This window comes from Hemicordylus capensis, chromosome 2 (assembly GCF_027244095.1).
Source record: "Hemicordylus capensis ecotype Gifberg chromosome 2, rHemCap1.1.pri, whole genome shotgun sequence".
Taxonomy (NCBI): Eukaryota; Metazoa; Chordata; class Lepidosauria; order Squamata; family Cordylidae; genus Hemicordylus; species Hemicordylus capensis.
In genome coordinates this window covers 357,085,850-357,100,858 of record NC_069658.1, presented here as the reverse complement: position 1 = coordinate 357,100,858, position 15,009 = coordinate 357,085,850, and the positions used below count along the sequence as shown (strand labels likewise).

Below are 15,009 nucleotides of genomic sequence, written 5' to 3'. Positions count from 1 at the left end.
ACTAGCTTTTAAAAGGGCTTCAGTCTCACATAACAGCTCTAAGGAAGGCAAAAACAAACAAACAAACAAATGGATCATAGAACAAATCAATCCAGAATTTTCACTCAAGGCACAAATGACCAGGCTCAAACTATCATACTTTGGATACATTATGTGAAGACCCCTTGAGAAGGCCATGATGCTAGGGAAAGTTGAAGGAAAGAGAAGAGGATGACCAGCAGCAAGGTGGATGGACTCGATCATGACAGCAATGAGTGCACCACTGAGAGACCTTAAAGGCCAAGTTGAAGACAGATCATCCTGGAGAGAATCTATCTATGTGGTCGCTAAGAGTCAACACCAACTTGACAGGATCCGATAGATAGATAGATAGATAGATAGATAGATAGATAGATAGATAGATAGATAGATAGATTTCTTCCAATATATTGTAACTTTCAAAGTCCAATGAATGTTAACAGAGATACCACCTGGCAACAAATCAAGAAAGCTAGTATGCCTTCAGCCAGAAAGAGTATACATTTTGAGGGTATGGGCCACATTTGGTACAAAATGGGCATATGGTACAAAATATATCCTGCAAGAAGTATACACAGAAGGGCAGGGGGGATAGGTACATATTAAACAGGATGAGCTGGAAGCTAGGCAAATACATGCAAGATGGCAAAGGAAAGCACTTTAGTTTGGCTTTGGCTTCTGAATAAGAAAAATTGAATCTCATCCCTCTTTAGCACAGACCCAAACACAAAAAGGTAGGACTAGTACCATCACCAATATTACAGTGGACAAATCAAGGAAGGCCTCATCCCCTTGTAGGCTGACCTGGTTCAGAATCCTCAGCTCTTATCTGGGAAACTGCATTCCTCATCTATTGTGCAACAGCTGGGGCTGCTGATGGATCTTGTGGGACCAGCAGCAAACCCTGGTGAAAAGCCATAAGCCAAGGGCATCTTACTTCCAGTCCAGGAGCTGCTGCCATTGTTCCCATTCCTCAGAACAGGGCTGCACAGCTTGGGCCCTCCAGCTGTTGTTGGACTACAGCTCTCATCATCCCTGACTACTGGCCACCATGCAGGGGATGATGGGAGTTGTAGCTGGAGGGCCAAAGTTGTGCAGTTCTGCAGCAGAGGAAGACATCCATTGGTTGCATGTCATCTCGTTGTACCATTTCTCCAATCCAAGTATGCAGGGGCATTGCCCCCATTTAACAATGGTGGGGACAAATGTCCCTTGGCCCCTGAGGGAGGGGACCCCACCAGTTGGGTGGCAGTTTGCTCTTTGCTCTCCACATTATGCCTCTCTGAAGGAACTGTTTGTTCCAAGGCCCACTCAATTTTGCTACACTCCTGCAAGTATGCCTTAATCTGTGCACAGGTGACTGAAAGAGGAAGTTATCACCAGCACAGCAAAGCCCATGTGCCAGTCACGCCATGATGCCCAATCTGGAGGCCTCCAGATGTTGCTGAACTACATCTCCCATCATCCCCATCCACAATAAACTGTAGCTTGGGCTGATGGGAGTTGTAGTTCAGGCCCCCAGATTGGGAATCACTATGCTAATGTCAAACTTCTGAGGTTCACAACTTCTTTATATAGAGCATAATTAGATATAGATGGAGACAGGGATGGAGATAGAGGAATACAAAAATTAACAAAAGGCTGACTTGCTCAAAAATCAGCTCCCAGAGTAAGGGAAAACCAGAGAAATCAGAGTAAGGGAAAACCAGGCCCACTGATAAAAGAGGGGGCTGGGGGGAGAGAGAGAGAGATGGAACCATATGGGCAGGGCAATTCTACATGTTATTAACTTGTGTTCCTTTGAGGCAATGCAAATTTCATTTGCCATATTTAACTTTCCCTCCATTTTCTCACTTTTTTTTTGGTAAGCCTATCATATGACCTATGATTGTAACAGGAGAAATACATGAACAAAAGCTCTTTTTTTTTTTTTTTAAGGTAGCCATTTTAAGCCAGGGCCTTATATTTGCATTTTCCCCCCTGTGTCTGTTTTCAAGTATTTTTCATAACAACAAATATATGGACTTCCCCAAAAGTTAGAAACATTTGCACTGCTTGCATACCAATTATGTTAATTAGAAAATATCAGCAATCTCCTATGTTTCCTGGTCAGCACAAGGCTTGAATTACAACCTTCAGACAATAATAAACTAAATCTCCAGTAACATTGTGGAGCTTTTCTTTCCTAAAGTAACCATAATCAATAACTTACAATATGATTAAGTGGGAACTCCCTTATTTCTCCCATTTATTTATTTATTTATTTTTGCAGTTGACTGATTAGTGTGAATTATTTTGCAAGAATAGTTTGAACTTACTTAACAAATGGGCCCAGCACAGAATTCATTGATATGAAATACACAGGATGTTTTAACAGACCAAAACTAAGCACCTTAGTAAAGAATTCCATAATATAACTACTTGCTTCTTTCTAAGCCTAGTTAGAACCAGCTCTCAGTTTCTGCACTGTTCTTCCATGCAAACTCCTGTAATCATTTCATTTAAATAGTTATGCAGAGTGCAGCAGATCCATAGGTTAAGTAGTAACTCTTTCACATTTGTCTTTGCAAAAGAACACATTTAAAGACAATAATAAAAATCTGGTTGTGCGAATTAATTATTCACCCGTTCAAAGTAAACCAGGACAAAATACTTTCATCCACACACACCTTGAAGATCAAGCCGTACTATAGAATTATAGAATCAAAACTGTCTTGGTGCTACCATTTACAGAAGTGTCCTCAGACTATATCAACAAAGTGATCAGTTGAAAAATTAGTGCAAATCTAGTAGATGATCTAATGAGACTCCAGCCAACAAAGTAAGATTATTCAGTGAGAAGGAACATTTGTATCTGAGACACGGTAGCAATAAGTACCAACCTCATCCCTGACATCTATTTCAAGCACAGAACTTGTCTATAAAAAAGATCCCTGTTGGAACAGAGTTAGAGTGAGTAGATTTCACTCTCCCTTCTCGGCATGGAAGCATGTCAGCTTTGTTAACAGATGGCTTGGCTGACTGTGTGTGATTATTACCAAACATCTATTACCTTTGTAAATGGAATCTCATTTGAAGATTTTCTGTAATTAAATCAACAGTGTCTTTGCAAGGCTTACATCGCATTAAACGAGTACTCAGAAGATGCAAAAGGTAATCACACAGATAGTTGACAAAGGTGGGGTTGTCCTGTCTCTCTGTGTGAGAGCATTTGCGTGTGGGGAGTAAAGGAAGGAGGGAAATTTTGGCAGTCTATGCTGCCATCTAGCCAAGACCACACCACTGAATTTACCATCTATACATGTTCAAATTAAGATTTAAGCTAAACATTTATCCTTTGCACTCTGATTTTCCAGAATAAAACTTCCGTTAATATCAAAGATTAGGCTTGTTCAAGCTAGGAAACCATCCCAGCTGTCAAAAGAAACAGAATGCCTTCTGTACCCAAACCCTCACCACACCAGATGTCTCCTGTACTTACGGTAGAAGACGTATTCTGTGTAGCTGGACCAAACCTTGTCATCAGTGTATTGATTGACAAAAGAAGCCGTCACTGAGGAGTTACAGGCAACCATGTGGAATCCACATTCTGACAACATGTCAAAAGCCCTCTCCAGGTGCCTGAACTTCAGGTAGAACCTGGAAGTATATCTATCTGGAGCCCGATCTGGGTCTCTGCTCTCATTCAAACTTTCTCCAAAAACTTCTTTGACTAGAGCAATCCTTCCACAAACCAAAATCCTTGGGACTCTCCTGAACTTGGCATCTGCTTGGGTTTCCCTGCCCATGGTGCATGACCCTCTGTAGCCAATGGTAATGAAACCCCACTTCCGATCTGAAGGTAAGAGTGATGACGGGGCACATATTCTTGTGTCGCTGCTTTGGGAAACCTCCTCATAGTCACTATGGCAGTAGTCATCAGGACTTTGCTTGATCTCATCAGGTGTCAGGAGTTTGACCAATTCTGGTAGTTGAAAGTACTCAGCTTCCCTCTTTAGCCTTCCTCTTTCTGGAAAGTGGTCAGGCAGGACCACCTGCTTGTCCCTGAGATAGTCTAAAATGTAGCGGAAGAGGAAGCCATCTCTGTCAATGAAAATCCTTCCCTTGGAATCTTTTGCTAGATCATTGGCCGTTTCTTTCTTGGAGGTGAACATTTTCCAAAGCAGGGTGTGGGGAATTCCTATTAGAGTTGAGTGGCGAGTGAAGTAAACCTGGCCGCCCACATTCAGTTCTATCACCTCTGGGAAGGAATGTGCAGCTGTCCCTTGTTCTCGAGGAGGAAGGTAAGTCCTGCAGTTTCCACTCAAGGCCATGGTATGTTTAAACAAAGCAATCACAAGTTGTGGCAGAACTCTCACTCACATCCAGGGTTCCAATAAGGCTCCAACCCGTTCCCCCAAGATTCTACTAACATTTAAGGAGTCCGGGATAGGTGGAGGGAGAATGAAAAGAAGATCGATTTATTTTTTCAGTTGTCCAGGAATGATTATCACACAAGGTTGCAAAGTGGCTTTAACCTTAAAATAGCAGGTGAAGGGTGCTCACTTGACAGAATGCAATCAAATACTCAGATCTTCAGCCAAAGCCCAATACAGCAGGATCAAGCCAAGGTTGTGATTATTTACAAGCCTGTTGAAAGGGGGAAAAAATTATTATTTCCCTATGCAAACAGAAATAATTTAGGAGATGAAAAAGCAGCTGAGATCTTTTTAATGTTCACTGTAAAACTGATTAAGAGGAATAGTTACTTAACTGAACCATTGTTTAGATCCTTTTTTTTTTTTTTTTGTCTCGGCAGTAATCACTGGACGTTTCAATCTATTTAGAATATGGAAATGAGGAGCATCAGGTCTTACCTTAATTACAGCTGATGCATACTTCTTGTGAAGGGAAGCAACATTTTCTAAGCAACCCCCAAACCAGCACAGAGGCAGATTGTAGTGAATAGCAAATCCAAAACAGGAAACGGGCTGAGAAGGTAATCTGAGTCCATATGGAAATATCCATGCAGGACTTAAGAGTTAAACCCAAACACAGGAAAGTTAACCAGAACAGGCAATGAAGAGAAAAACAGTTGTGTAGCAATAGCTGAGCAGAGGAAAGGCAGAAAAACCAGCATAAATTCCAGCCAGGATCCTTCAGGATAGGAAAGATTATCAGGAGAACCTTGGTTCAGATGACTTGCAGAAAGCCCAGATTCTCAGAACAGCACTGACACATTAGAGTGGCATCCCACCAGGCTCCCTTCTCCATCAGGAAGGACAGAGAACCTCCCATGTTCCCAGTCAGGTCCAGAGAGTACAAGGCTGCAGCTGCAGTTTCAAAGGATGCCCAGGGAAGCTGCTTGTTCTGCTTTCACTACCCAAGCTACTGCTCTGGTTGCTGAGCTGGGTGGTTCCACAGTTCCCAGTGCAGTTCAGATGCTGTTGTTTCAGCAGTGCAGGAAGAAACCATCCAGGGAAATGACTATTACATCATCTTAAAGGAATATGGCTTTGAGAAAGCCGAGCAACCTGGAGGGGGTGGGACTCCCTTAGTTCATTTTCCCCTCTTCATTTTTTAACGAGTTGCAGGAGCAGAAACGCTGCACGAGGCTGCCACAGACAGCTATTCCCAAACCAACTAGCAATCCTCCAGGAAAGCTTAGCCTGCTTAAGCCACAAGATGAAAGCACCGGTTCCACATTTTGCCTCTCCCAGACCTCTATATTTGAGCCTGCAAGAAGTTATTTTCTGTTCTAAGAAGAGATCTTTCTCTTTCCTGTTGCACAAACATTTTACTGAACTGCTACATTGAATTCCTTTCTAATACCATGCAAAAGGAAATCTTATGGCTTTATACTGTCCCCCAAAGACACAGAGAACAAATTGAACAGAAATATGTGCATTACTGTTTGATTCTTCCCCTCTCCACCCACATAAGAAAATGTCAATCTTTTCACACTAAATTAACCATAATAATGACAAGCCTCTAAATCAAAAGCAGTCAGGGAAACATATATAAAATGGAAGAAACAGAAAGGGTCATTTTCTTTTCGGGTTTAAAAAAATTAGGAGAAGACCAACCTTGTTTTTGAAATAATGTACTAGACTTAATTTTACTGTGAGAAATTCATAGTGCTAAAGTCACTGTGAATTTCCTAAAAGGATACAGACCCTTTAATGGGGTCTCTGCCTTTAAAAGCAATACTGACTGTCCTAACTTTACAAATTGAGACAATCCAATAATTATAATGAACAAGAAGATCCAGGCGAACAAGAAGATTCAGGCATTTGTATTGTCAATTTGTATTGTCAATTTTTCAAGGATGCCCTCAATTCTATTACGTTCAATGAAGTAACACAGTTTTAATTAAGCTGGCAGTTAATTCACATAATAAAATATTCTCAGTATGGTAATATCTTTCTGGTTGTGACCCAAGAGCAATCCAGATGGGCTATGGCTTCCTTAAATGCATCGATATTTTTTCCAGACAAGGTCTACAAGCAGTTTTCAAAACTTTGTTACATAGTATTTCACACATTTGGAAAAAAAGATAACAGAAGAGATTAGGTATATTATCCTCTGGTTCAGTGTTTAGATATGCTCCACAAAATATGCTGAAAAATAAGTATTCCACTGCAGTGCACTTGAATTTTTCAGTCTGGCATGCAGACCATTCAAGACACATTTCTTGACATACTTGACATCATTTACTATTTTGACATAATATTTAAAGACAAAAGATCTTTAAACTGGCCTAGTGAAATTAAATCACCATATGGGTTATGGAACGTTCAGGTCATTCTACAAACTCAGTATATTAATAAACCTTTAGCTTCTTACTTGAATGTAACTTAGATCCTGCTTTAGCTATAACATTTACCTGTTGTCACCACAGTAATTTTGCCCTGGCAAAATCCAAACCTATGGTAGATGACAGTGTTATTTTGCATGTTTGCAGCACCACCTAATGGCTTGTTGACATTATGACAGAGCCCTTAAGAACTCACAAGCTGCAAGATCTGCTTCATAAAGGGCAATTTTCTTACATGGATATCACTTCCATGCAGAGAAAATGTGCTCATACATGTGACTGGCATGCATGTCAAGATTTCATCACATGTACATATGGTGGGAAGCTTATCACCATATGTGCACATGATAAAATAGATGTACGTTGGTTACACATGAAAGCACACATACTTTTTCCTGACACTGAAAAGATATGCACTAAAAAGAAAAATGTGTGAAGTGGCCCTAATCTGTTACTTGTTTTCACAAATCAGCAGTGCCACTTTCAGAAGACAGTGTCACAACTGTAAATTCTATGGGGCCATTCACATGACAGGATGGGCAGGGGGCGGGGCTGATACCAGCAGTTCTTTCGCACAGCCTAACCCAAGTTGGGCTTCCCCAGACTAGGTTAGGGTGCATGTGAGAACATGAGTCCCTCAGAATGGGACTCATTCTGGCACAATTCAGTCTTAGCAATAATATTGAGAGCTGGCCTAATGGCCATGGCATGTTTTGTAAGGATGTGAGAATCAATTCGGGTACAAAACAATTTGTATCCTAATCTAGCTGTTTCAGGCGATTTGTAGACAGAACAAATCACCCCTTTGCTCAGTTGCCCAGATTTGGGTCCAAAACAAATCACTCAGATTTGGACCTGAAAAAAACCAGAGATTTTGTGGTGATCTCTCTTGCTCTCCAGTTTGTTTCCCTGGGGGAAAAAAATGAAAACCCCACCCTCCAAGCTTCAGATTGGTGACTTACAAGTGTGAATGATTAGCTGGTGAATCCCCCTTGGTTCCAGTTTGGTTTGTTTCCATTCAGATCTTGTGTTTCCAGGGGTAACTGTGCCAGCATTGCTAAGGGGAAGGGACAAGGGTGGTGGGCAGATGGGGGGATTTTCAAATGAATGGTGGACGGGTACCACCATGGCCCAGCAGCACCAGCCATCCATCAGAGGCTGTGATGTGGTGGGGCAGGCAGGCAGGACTAGTTTTTGTTTGGTTTGGTTTTGCTGGGAAGTACTTGCATACTAATATGAATTGATTTCATTGATAATTGATACTGGTATAAATGATGAATATGATATATGATTGATGATGATGATGATGATGATGATGATGATGATGATGAAGAAGAAGAATTGATTTCTTTGAATTTGTAATATGGCTTTGCACATATTTCTCTAATGTGTGTATGTGACTTTGCTTTGCTGCATTTCCCCCCACTGAAGTACTGTGACTGAAGCAGCACATACACACACCTTCCCCAACCCCGTAACCACCCCCAGCCCCCCTGCCATGGCCAAGGATAAGCTTGCTGCTGGTGCCCTCACATGGGTCAGCCTGTCTGTCACGCAGAGGACACAGCATTCTGAGGCCATGGCAAAACATAACCCAAACCCAAACCCAAGCCCTAACCGTTCTGCAAAGCATGCACCGGTATATGTTACTGTTTTTCTCCATCACTAATAATCACTAGCAGTATATGTATGTACTTAATTCAAGTGCCTTGGTTCATTGCTGTGCCTGTACCTGTATTTTGGTAACCTCATGAATGGGCACAGTTTCTCTGTGTGTGACATCTTTACAATGAAGATTGGGTCATATTGTGACTTGTGTTCTGTCCAGCAGGAGCCTCTGCTGGCCTTACTGGCTCCGACGTTCATTCAGCAGCCAAGGCCAGAGAGGCCCCAGGCAGGGCGGGCAGACAGGCAGGACAGCCCAAGGAGCCAGGCTGGAGGGGCCGGGGGAAGGGTGGGGGTAAGTGAGGGTGGAGGCAGTGGCAGACAGAGGCACAGCTGAGGGGGATACGGGTGAGAGCAGCCTAATATGGCAGGGCAGAGGTCGAATTAGTGGGGGCGTGGGATGCAGCAGTTGTCAGGAGGGATTTAAGGCAGGCTCGACCAGTGATGAGGGGCAGTTGGAGGGTGAGTGGTGGGGGCCTCTGGAGAGAGACTGCCACAGCGACCCCAAGGAGCCTGGAGGAGGAGGGCTCAGAGGGACCAAACCCCCTCCCCTCAAAAACTCTGAGGCCCTGCCTGGGGAGGCGAGAGGAAGAGGTAAAATAGCCGTGGAGAGACCAGTGGCATGACATGTTCAAGAAACATCATCACTTTATTCAGACTAGATTGTTTGCATTACAATAGGTTCTGTTGCTGCCACAGGCTCTGTTCTGTTGCAGAATTGTTGTCTCATCACTCTCTTTATACTTGTGTGGGTGGGAAGGGGCGGGCGAGTAACCTTGCAGTGCCACTGCCAGCCCTATTTTTGCGTCCGGGGTCTGAACTTAATCTGCTTAAGGCCGGGTGCCAAAGCAACACACACAGGTCTCAGCTTTGCGTATGTGTAGTGGTGTTCTTGTGTTCTTGTGAACGAAATGCTTGAGGGAGGGAGGGAGGGCATTTGATGTTGGTCCTAGTAGTCTGCGCTATCACACTTGCTTGCTGGCTGCTGCTGTTATCCTACATTGGGGGGTGGGGGAGTGGGCAGTGCATTTTGTTGTTTTGCACTGTTGTGTAGATCAATTGCATTTCTGTTGGGGGGGGGATGGGACACAGTGGGTGTGGTGTGTGATCTTTGGAAACTTTTGTTGAAAAACGGTATGTAAATATTTGTTGTTGGTGTGCGCGGCAACACCCATAGGGGACAATGGGGACACAAATGCCCATTTCTGCCTGAGGGTGACTCATAGGAGTGCCACAGTGGGTTGGGTGGTAGTGCCCAATGTGTAGTAGTTACCATCTAAATTCCAAAGAAATTGGCCATAGGGGTGGTTTTTTTAATCAATTTTTTGAAGTTTGCATGTTTTAATTTTTCCCCACAGGGAATAACAGGGATTTCAGTGACCCCATAACTCCACATGGGTTGTGCCAGGGTGGCCCAATGAGGGTTGTGGTGTAGTGCACATGGGGTGCCACCCACCTCCCAAACCACAAGCCCATGGGGTACTGGGTTCTGTTTTTATTTTCAATTTTTGAGGTGTTCTAAGTGGATTCTTTGGTGCAAAATGAATGATAACCAAAGAATCCACTCAGAATCATTTTGCACCAAAGAATACAAAGGCAGCCTAATGTAGAGTGCATTGCACTAGTCAAGTCTGGATATTACCAGCATATGCACCACTGTTTTAAGTTCATTTATCTTCAGAAATGGACGTAGTTGGTGTATCAGCCAAAGCTGATAAAAAAACACTCCTGGCCACTGCCTCAGCCTGAGAGATCAGGGAGAGGATTCAGTCCAGAAGTACTACCAGACTACATATCTGCTCTTTCCAGGGGAGTGCAACCCCATCCAGAACAGGCAGAGCTAAACTAGTTCCTGAGTCTCAACCTCCCACAATGAATACATCCATCTTGCTTGGATGCAAGCATTTAGGGAAGTAAGACCATTTCCTGATGAAGTTTACATGGAGAAATAGATTTGGGTGTCATCCGCATACTGATAACACCTTGCACCTAATCCCCTGATGATCTCTCCCAGTGGTTTCATGTAGATGTTAAAAAGCATTGGAGACAGTATGGAGCCTTGTGGGACTCCATACCGGAGCTCTTGTTTTGAAGAGCAACAATCTACAAGTGACATCATCTGGAACCTACCCAAAAGATAGGAATAGAAACACTGCAAAACAGTGCCTCCCAATCCCAACCCCTTCAGGCGCCCCAGAAGGATACCATGGCTGATGATACTGAAAGCTGCTGAAAGATCCAAAAGGATCAACAGAGTCACACTTCCCCAGTCGATTCCTAATTGGAGATCATCCAACAGGCCGACCCAGGCCATCTTAACCCCATAGCTTGCCTGAAAGCCAGCTTTACATGGGTCCAGTTTGTGTTGCTTTATTCTTGGCTTGTTGCAACAGGTCTACCTACAGTGACAGAGCAGCCAAGAAGCAGCACACTCAGGAGAAACCTGCCTAGTGACAACTGATGTCACCACTACTATAAGAAGTCCACAACAGCAGCTGTCCTATACTGCTGCATGCTGGGCACAGACATTTACCAGGTGTTTGGGTGTGGGGGATGGGTAGGGTGACTACTGCCACCCTGCTGTTGCCCATACACACTGCTGCCCCACCTCGCCAGTCCTCTCCATTTTTGCAGCCGCCATGTGCGTGGCTGGGATTGGGAGGTGAGTGGAGCAGCCTCCCCTGTGGTGGCACCAGCCAGCGGTGGGTGCAGCAGTTGGTGGGCCCATCCATCTGGGCCTAGTGTGCCTGTGCTCGGTGCCACCTGTTGAGGAGGAAGGCACGGGCCAAGGGCTCCGGATGGTGGCTGCCACTCTGGGGCCAGAACTACGCTTGACAGTGTAGTGACTGGCAAAGCGGCAAATCTTCTGCCCCTCACCTTTGCCCCTCCCTCAACACACACAAGGATCCCCAAGGTCCGGCCCCCAGGCGCATCCTCCCATTGGCACGCACACCCTACTGCAGTCTATGTGGCAACACTGCCAGGGCTGGGCAAGCCAGGCATGGGGTGGTGGTGAGTAGTAGCAACAATAATAGCAGTTGCTGCTGCCTCTTGTCCCTGGGGCACCCCTGCTTGAGGGGGAGCCACCTGGCCATGGCCAGGCTCGGTGGCCACCAGGGCTAGACCTGGGTCATCAGCACCAGTGGCCAGCTGGTTGAGCAGACTTGCCGCACTGATCTTGCCCCTCTCAGTCATTGGGTCCCCCTTGCTAAGCCCTGTCCTGGGAGCCCCAGGCCAGCTTGTCAGCTCCACCTATGGCCCCATGTGGCACATGGAACAGGGGCACTTTGAGGACAGGGAGCACCCCCAGGGCTCTTCGTAGCTCCCCCCTCTCCCATTGGGCAGCCCTGGAGTGACCTCTGCAGCGAGAGCGAGACCAGTCCCTGCCCTTGGCTGTGAGTTTGGCAGGAGGCCTTTTTGTCAGGGAGTGGCTTCACTGCAGCTGCTGATCTTCCCAAATGTGACCAGGCCACTGCTAGATCTTTCCTGCCTTACAACCCTCTCCTGTCCTCTGCCGTGCACACCGTGTTATTCCCACCTTCCAGTCCCTCTGCACGGAGCTGACGCGGCTATCCTGAACATCTGTTCCTCCTGGGAAAGCCCTGCCTCTGTGACGTCATTCAATCCCCGCTAGAGGAGCGTGGAGGGAGCAGACTTGCTCAGGTGTGTCTGGTGGACCATGAGCAAAGGAAAGAGACGGCCAGCCTGCTCGGAAGCAAGCCCCATTGAATTAAGTGGGTCTTCTAGTAGTAGACTTAGCCTTGATGACAGCCCAATCCTAAAGAGGACCTATTCGGAAGTAAATGGCGCTGATTTCAGTGCTACTTGATCAGAAGTAAATGCTCTTTGAGCAGCTGAGGCTGTGTTCAGTAAACACTCGAGCTGCTGAGTACCCACAGTAAAAGAAGCTACAGACAAAGATACAACAGCAGTAGCGATAGTTCAGGGTTGTGACTGTTTTTCCAGTGAAAGCAGCTCACAGCCTTTCCAAATACTTGGAGAGCAGAGTTATTGCAACATGAGCAATATGGTGCTATTCTGCAGAGGCTATAGCACTGTTTCACTCTCCAGCTGAGACTGGAGCTCCTGCTCCAATAAAACAAGGACCGTTCTCAGAGAAGAAGAAAAAAGAGTGGGGATGGAGCCTTTGTAGAGGATTTTCTCCTAAATCTATTGCTTAGAGCCAAAACTGACATCTGCATGTCCTTCTTTATTCCCATGTGTATTTGTTAATGAATGTTGGGCTATGTTGTAACTTACAGTGGCACACAGCTGAAATCCAGCACTTGAGGGCCAAATAAATGCACTGTTTTTGTTCACATTATCCCCTTTAAATGTCTGTATCATATAACCTATGAAAGATTGAAGAGCCTCAGTAATTAGGACTGGCTCTATTTTTGGAGAGATAGCCCTTCATGAAGTTGGAATTTTATGCACTTTAACTTGGGAGCAAGCCCTTTGAACTTGACATATTTCTGTGTAAATATGCTCAGGATTGTACTCAGAGGCGCTCTTACCCTTGGACTTCGGGGCCGAAGTCCAGGGCCTCCAGCCCCCTTGGGGGCCCCCAAATCCTCTTTAATCTGTCCTGGGTGGTCTGGTCATGGAACCACAGTGCAGGCCCACATTGTGCTGTGTACAATTGTGACCTGCGCTAGGTGTTTTAGAGACAGAGGGGGGAATGAGGAAAGTGTTAAGTTGTGTGTTGAAATGTTTCTGCTAAGGCATATTTGCATAAATATATCCATTTTATATTCTTACATTCTTGTAAGTTCAGTTGCTGTTTTGCCCCCTCCCCAACCCACGTGTTAAAAATATGTGTGAGTGTGGGGGGTGTGTGTGTGTGTGTGTGTGTGTGTGTGTGTGTATAAGGGGATGATGCTTAACTTGCGGGGAGGCCTCCAAAGACCTTTAGGTCCAGGCTCCAAAATTACCTAGATGCACCCCTGAGAGTGTGCCATGCACTAGCTCCCCCCATTTATCCTTTCCCAGCAGTGACAGTGGTCTGTGGTGGTGGTGGCTGCCAGTGTATATACTATATTCCTTTTCAAAAAGGTGGGGGGAAGAGTGTGTGGGGCCCACCTGGATATTCCTCCACACTTCCTGAGGCTATGTTCTTTGCCCTCTACCTTTTGAAAAGGCAGGGAAGAGGATGAGCAGGAGGAGAAGCCCCAGTATTACTATCAGGCAGGATAAAGATAGGGCAGTTGATGAGGCAAGGGTGTGTGAGGTGACCAGATGCAAGGCACTACCTCTCACCACCTCAGCCCATCTGCCACTTGAGGCAGCTGTCTCACCACACCTCATTAGCAGTCCAATCTTGGATGTAACGTATACTGGATGCAATTCTCAAAAAGAGCAATAAGATCAGTTTTTATTATTTTAAAAATAAAATAAAATCAGGTTTAATGAGGCACAGTCCAATAAGCAGAATAGCCTCAAGTAAATCAAGGAAACCCAAGATTCCAAACAAAAGAGTGCTCTTGGCAGCTACATGCACCCTTGATGGTTTCTCTGTTGAAAGGCTGGTTTCAAAATAGGCTGTGATCAATCATTTCTCTCTCATTATGTAGTTTAGGGCAGTACTAAATATTAAACAAAGCAAAGATTCTCAGGAATTCAGTGGTCATTGAGCACCATAGCTGAAGAACCTTTTCTGCAAAGAGAAGCATTTCCATTTGTGGTGACTGGAGGTGGGAACTACTTTTGCCAGTAGCTCTTCCTCTCTGGCAAACCTGCTCCTTAGCACCAGGGGACCTTCAAGAATAGTTTTTCATGGGGACACAGGGAGGAAAGGTGATCAGCAAAAAGCATCCCACCCCCGCCCTTGTGCTTCTGTCTGCTGAAGAGCTTCTTAGGATACAATCCTCAGGCTCCACAAATAGTACCTCAGACACATGGAAGAACAAGCCACTTGGGTTTGGGCACAGTTGATTTATGTCCATTTTACAGTTATGTTGCTATTTTTAGAACAGTGTGAACAGGTCTATATTTAACTGTAGAATAGAATTTGTACTTGATCCTTGAGGAAACTCTTTCAAGCCCAGTTTATCCCCCACCTGCACTTACAATGGCACTTCACAAGCCCAAGATAGCACCACGTAGGGCACAAGACACTTCATAGTAATATTTAAATAAACTTTGGAAAGCTGTTGGATTTTTTGTTTCATTCAGGCTGCCCACTGCACTATGTTTTTTCCATCTTTGAAATAGTTTTGGAAACTGGCAGAGAATTCAGGGCTCTTGAAGCCTAGCAAGAAAGATCATAAGCCATATGTTGAAATAACAGGCTGTTCACTGATATAGTGAAATGACTTACATATAACTGTTTCTGTGAACAGCCTGTTATTTCAGCATCTCCTTAAATGCAGCAGCCCATATAAATGAGAAATCCTAATAAAAAAATCTTTCACTTAACTTAATGGTGTGCTTTAGCCCAGAACCAATGAAATAGTTTGAGCGCCATGAAATACAATTTATTTTAACAATGTATGGTGTGATATCATACAATTTTGCACCCATATTCTGAT

The 15,009-nt window shown here is 44.7% G+C and overlaps 1 protein-coding gene across 3 annotated transcripts in view; it reads right to left on the bottom strand.

The window, feature by feature from the left end:
• Positions 1-5,508, bottom strand: part of KCTD16 (potassium channel tetramerization domain containing 16) — a 307,349-nt gene extending 301,841 nt beyond the window's left edge. Inside the window, exons 1-2 of one of the 3 annotated variants that reach the window (XM_053298110.1) lie at positions 4,875-5,508; positions 3,500-4,647 (exon numbers count right to left, since the gene is read on the bottom strand). In XM_053298110.1, the coding sequence (XP_053154085.1) occupies positions 3,500-4,331 (832 nt within the window). In that variant the 5' untranslated portion in view covers positions 4,332-4,647; positions 4,875-5,508. The remainder of the gene's footprint in view (positions 1-3,499; positions 4,648-4,874) is intronic. The other 2 variants (XM_053298111.1, XM_053298112.1) reach the window with 2 other exon arrangements.
• Positions 5,509-15,009: the final 9,501 nt, after the last annotated feature.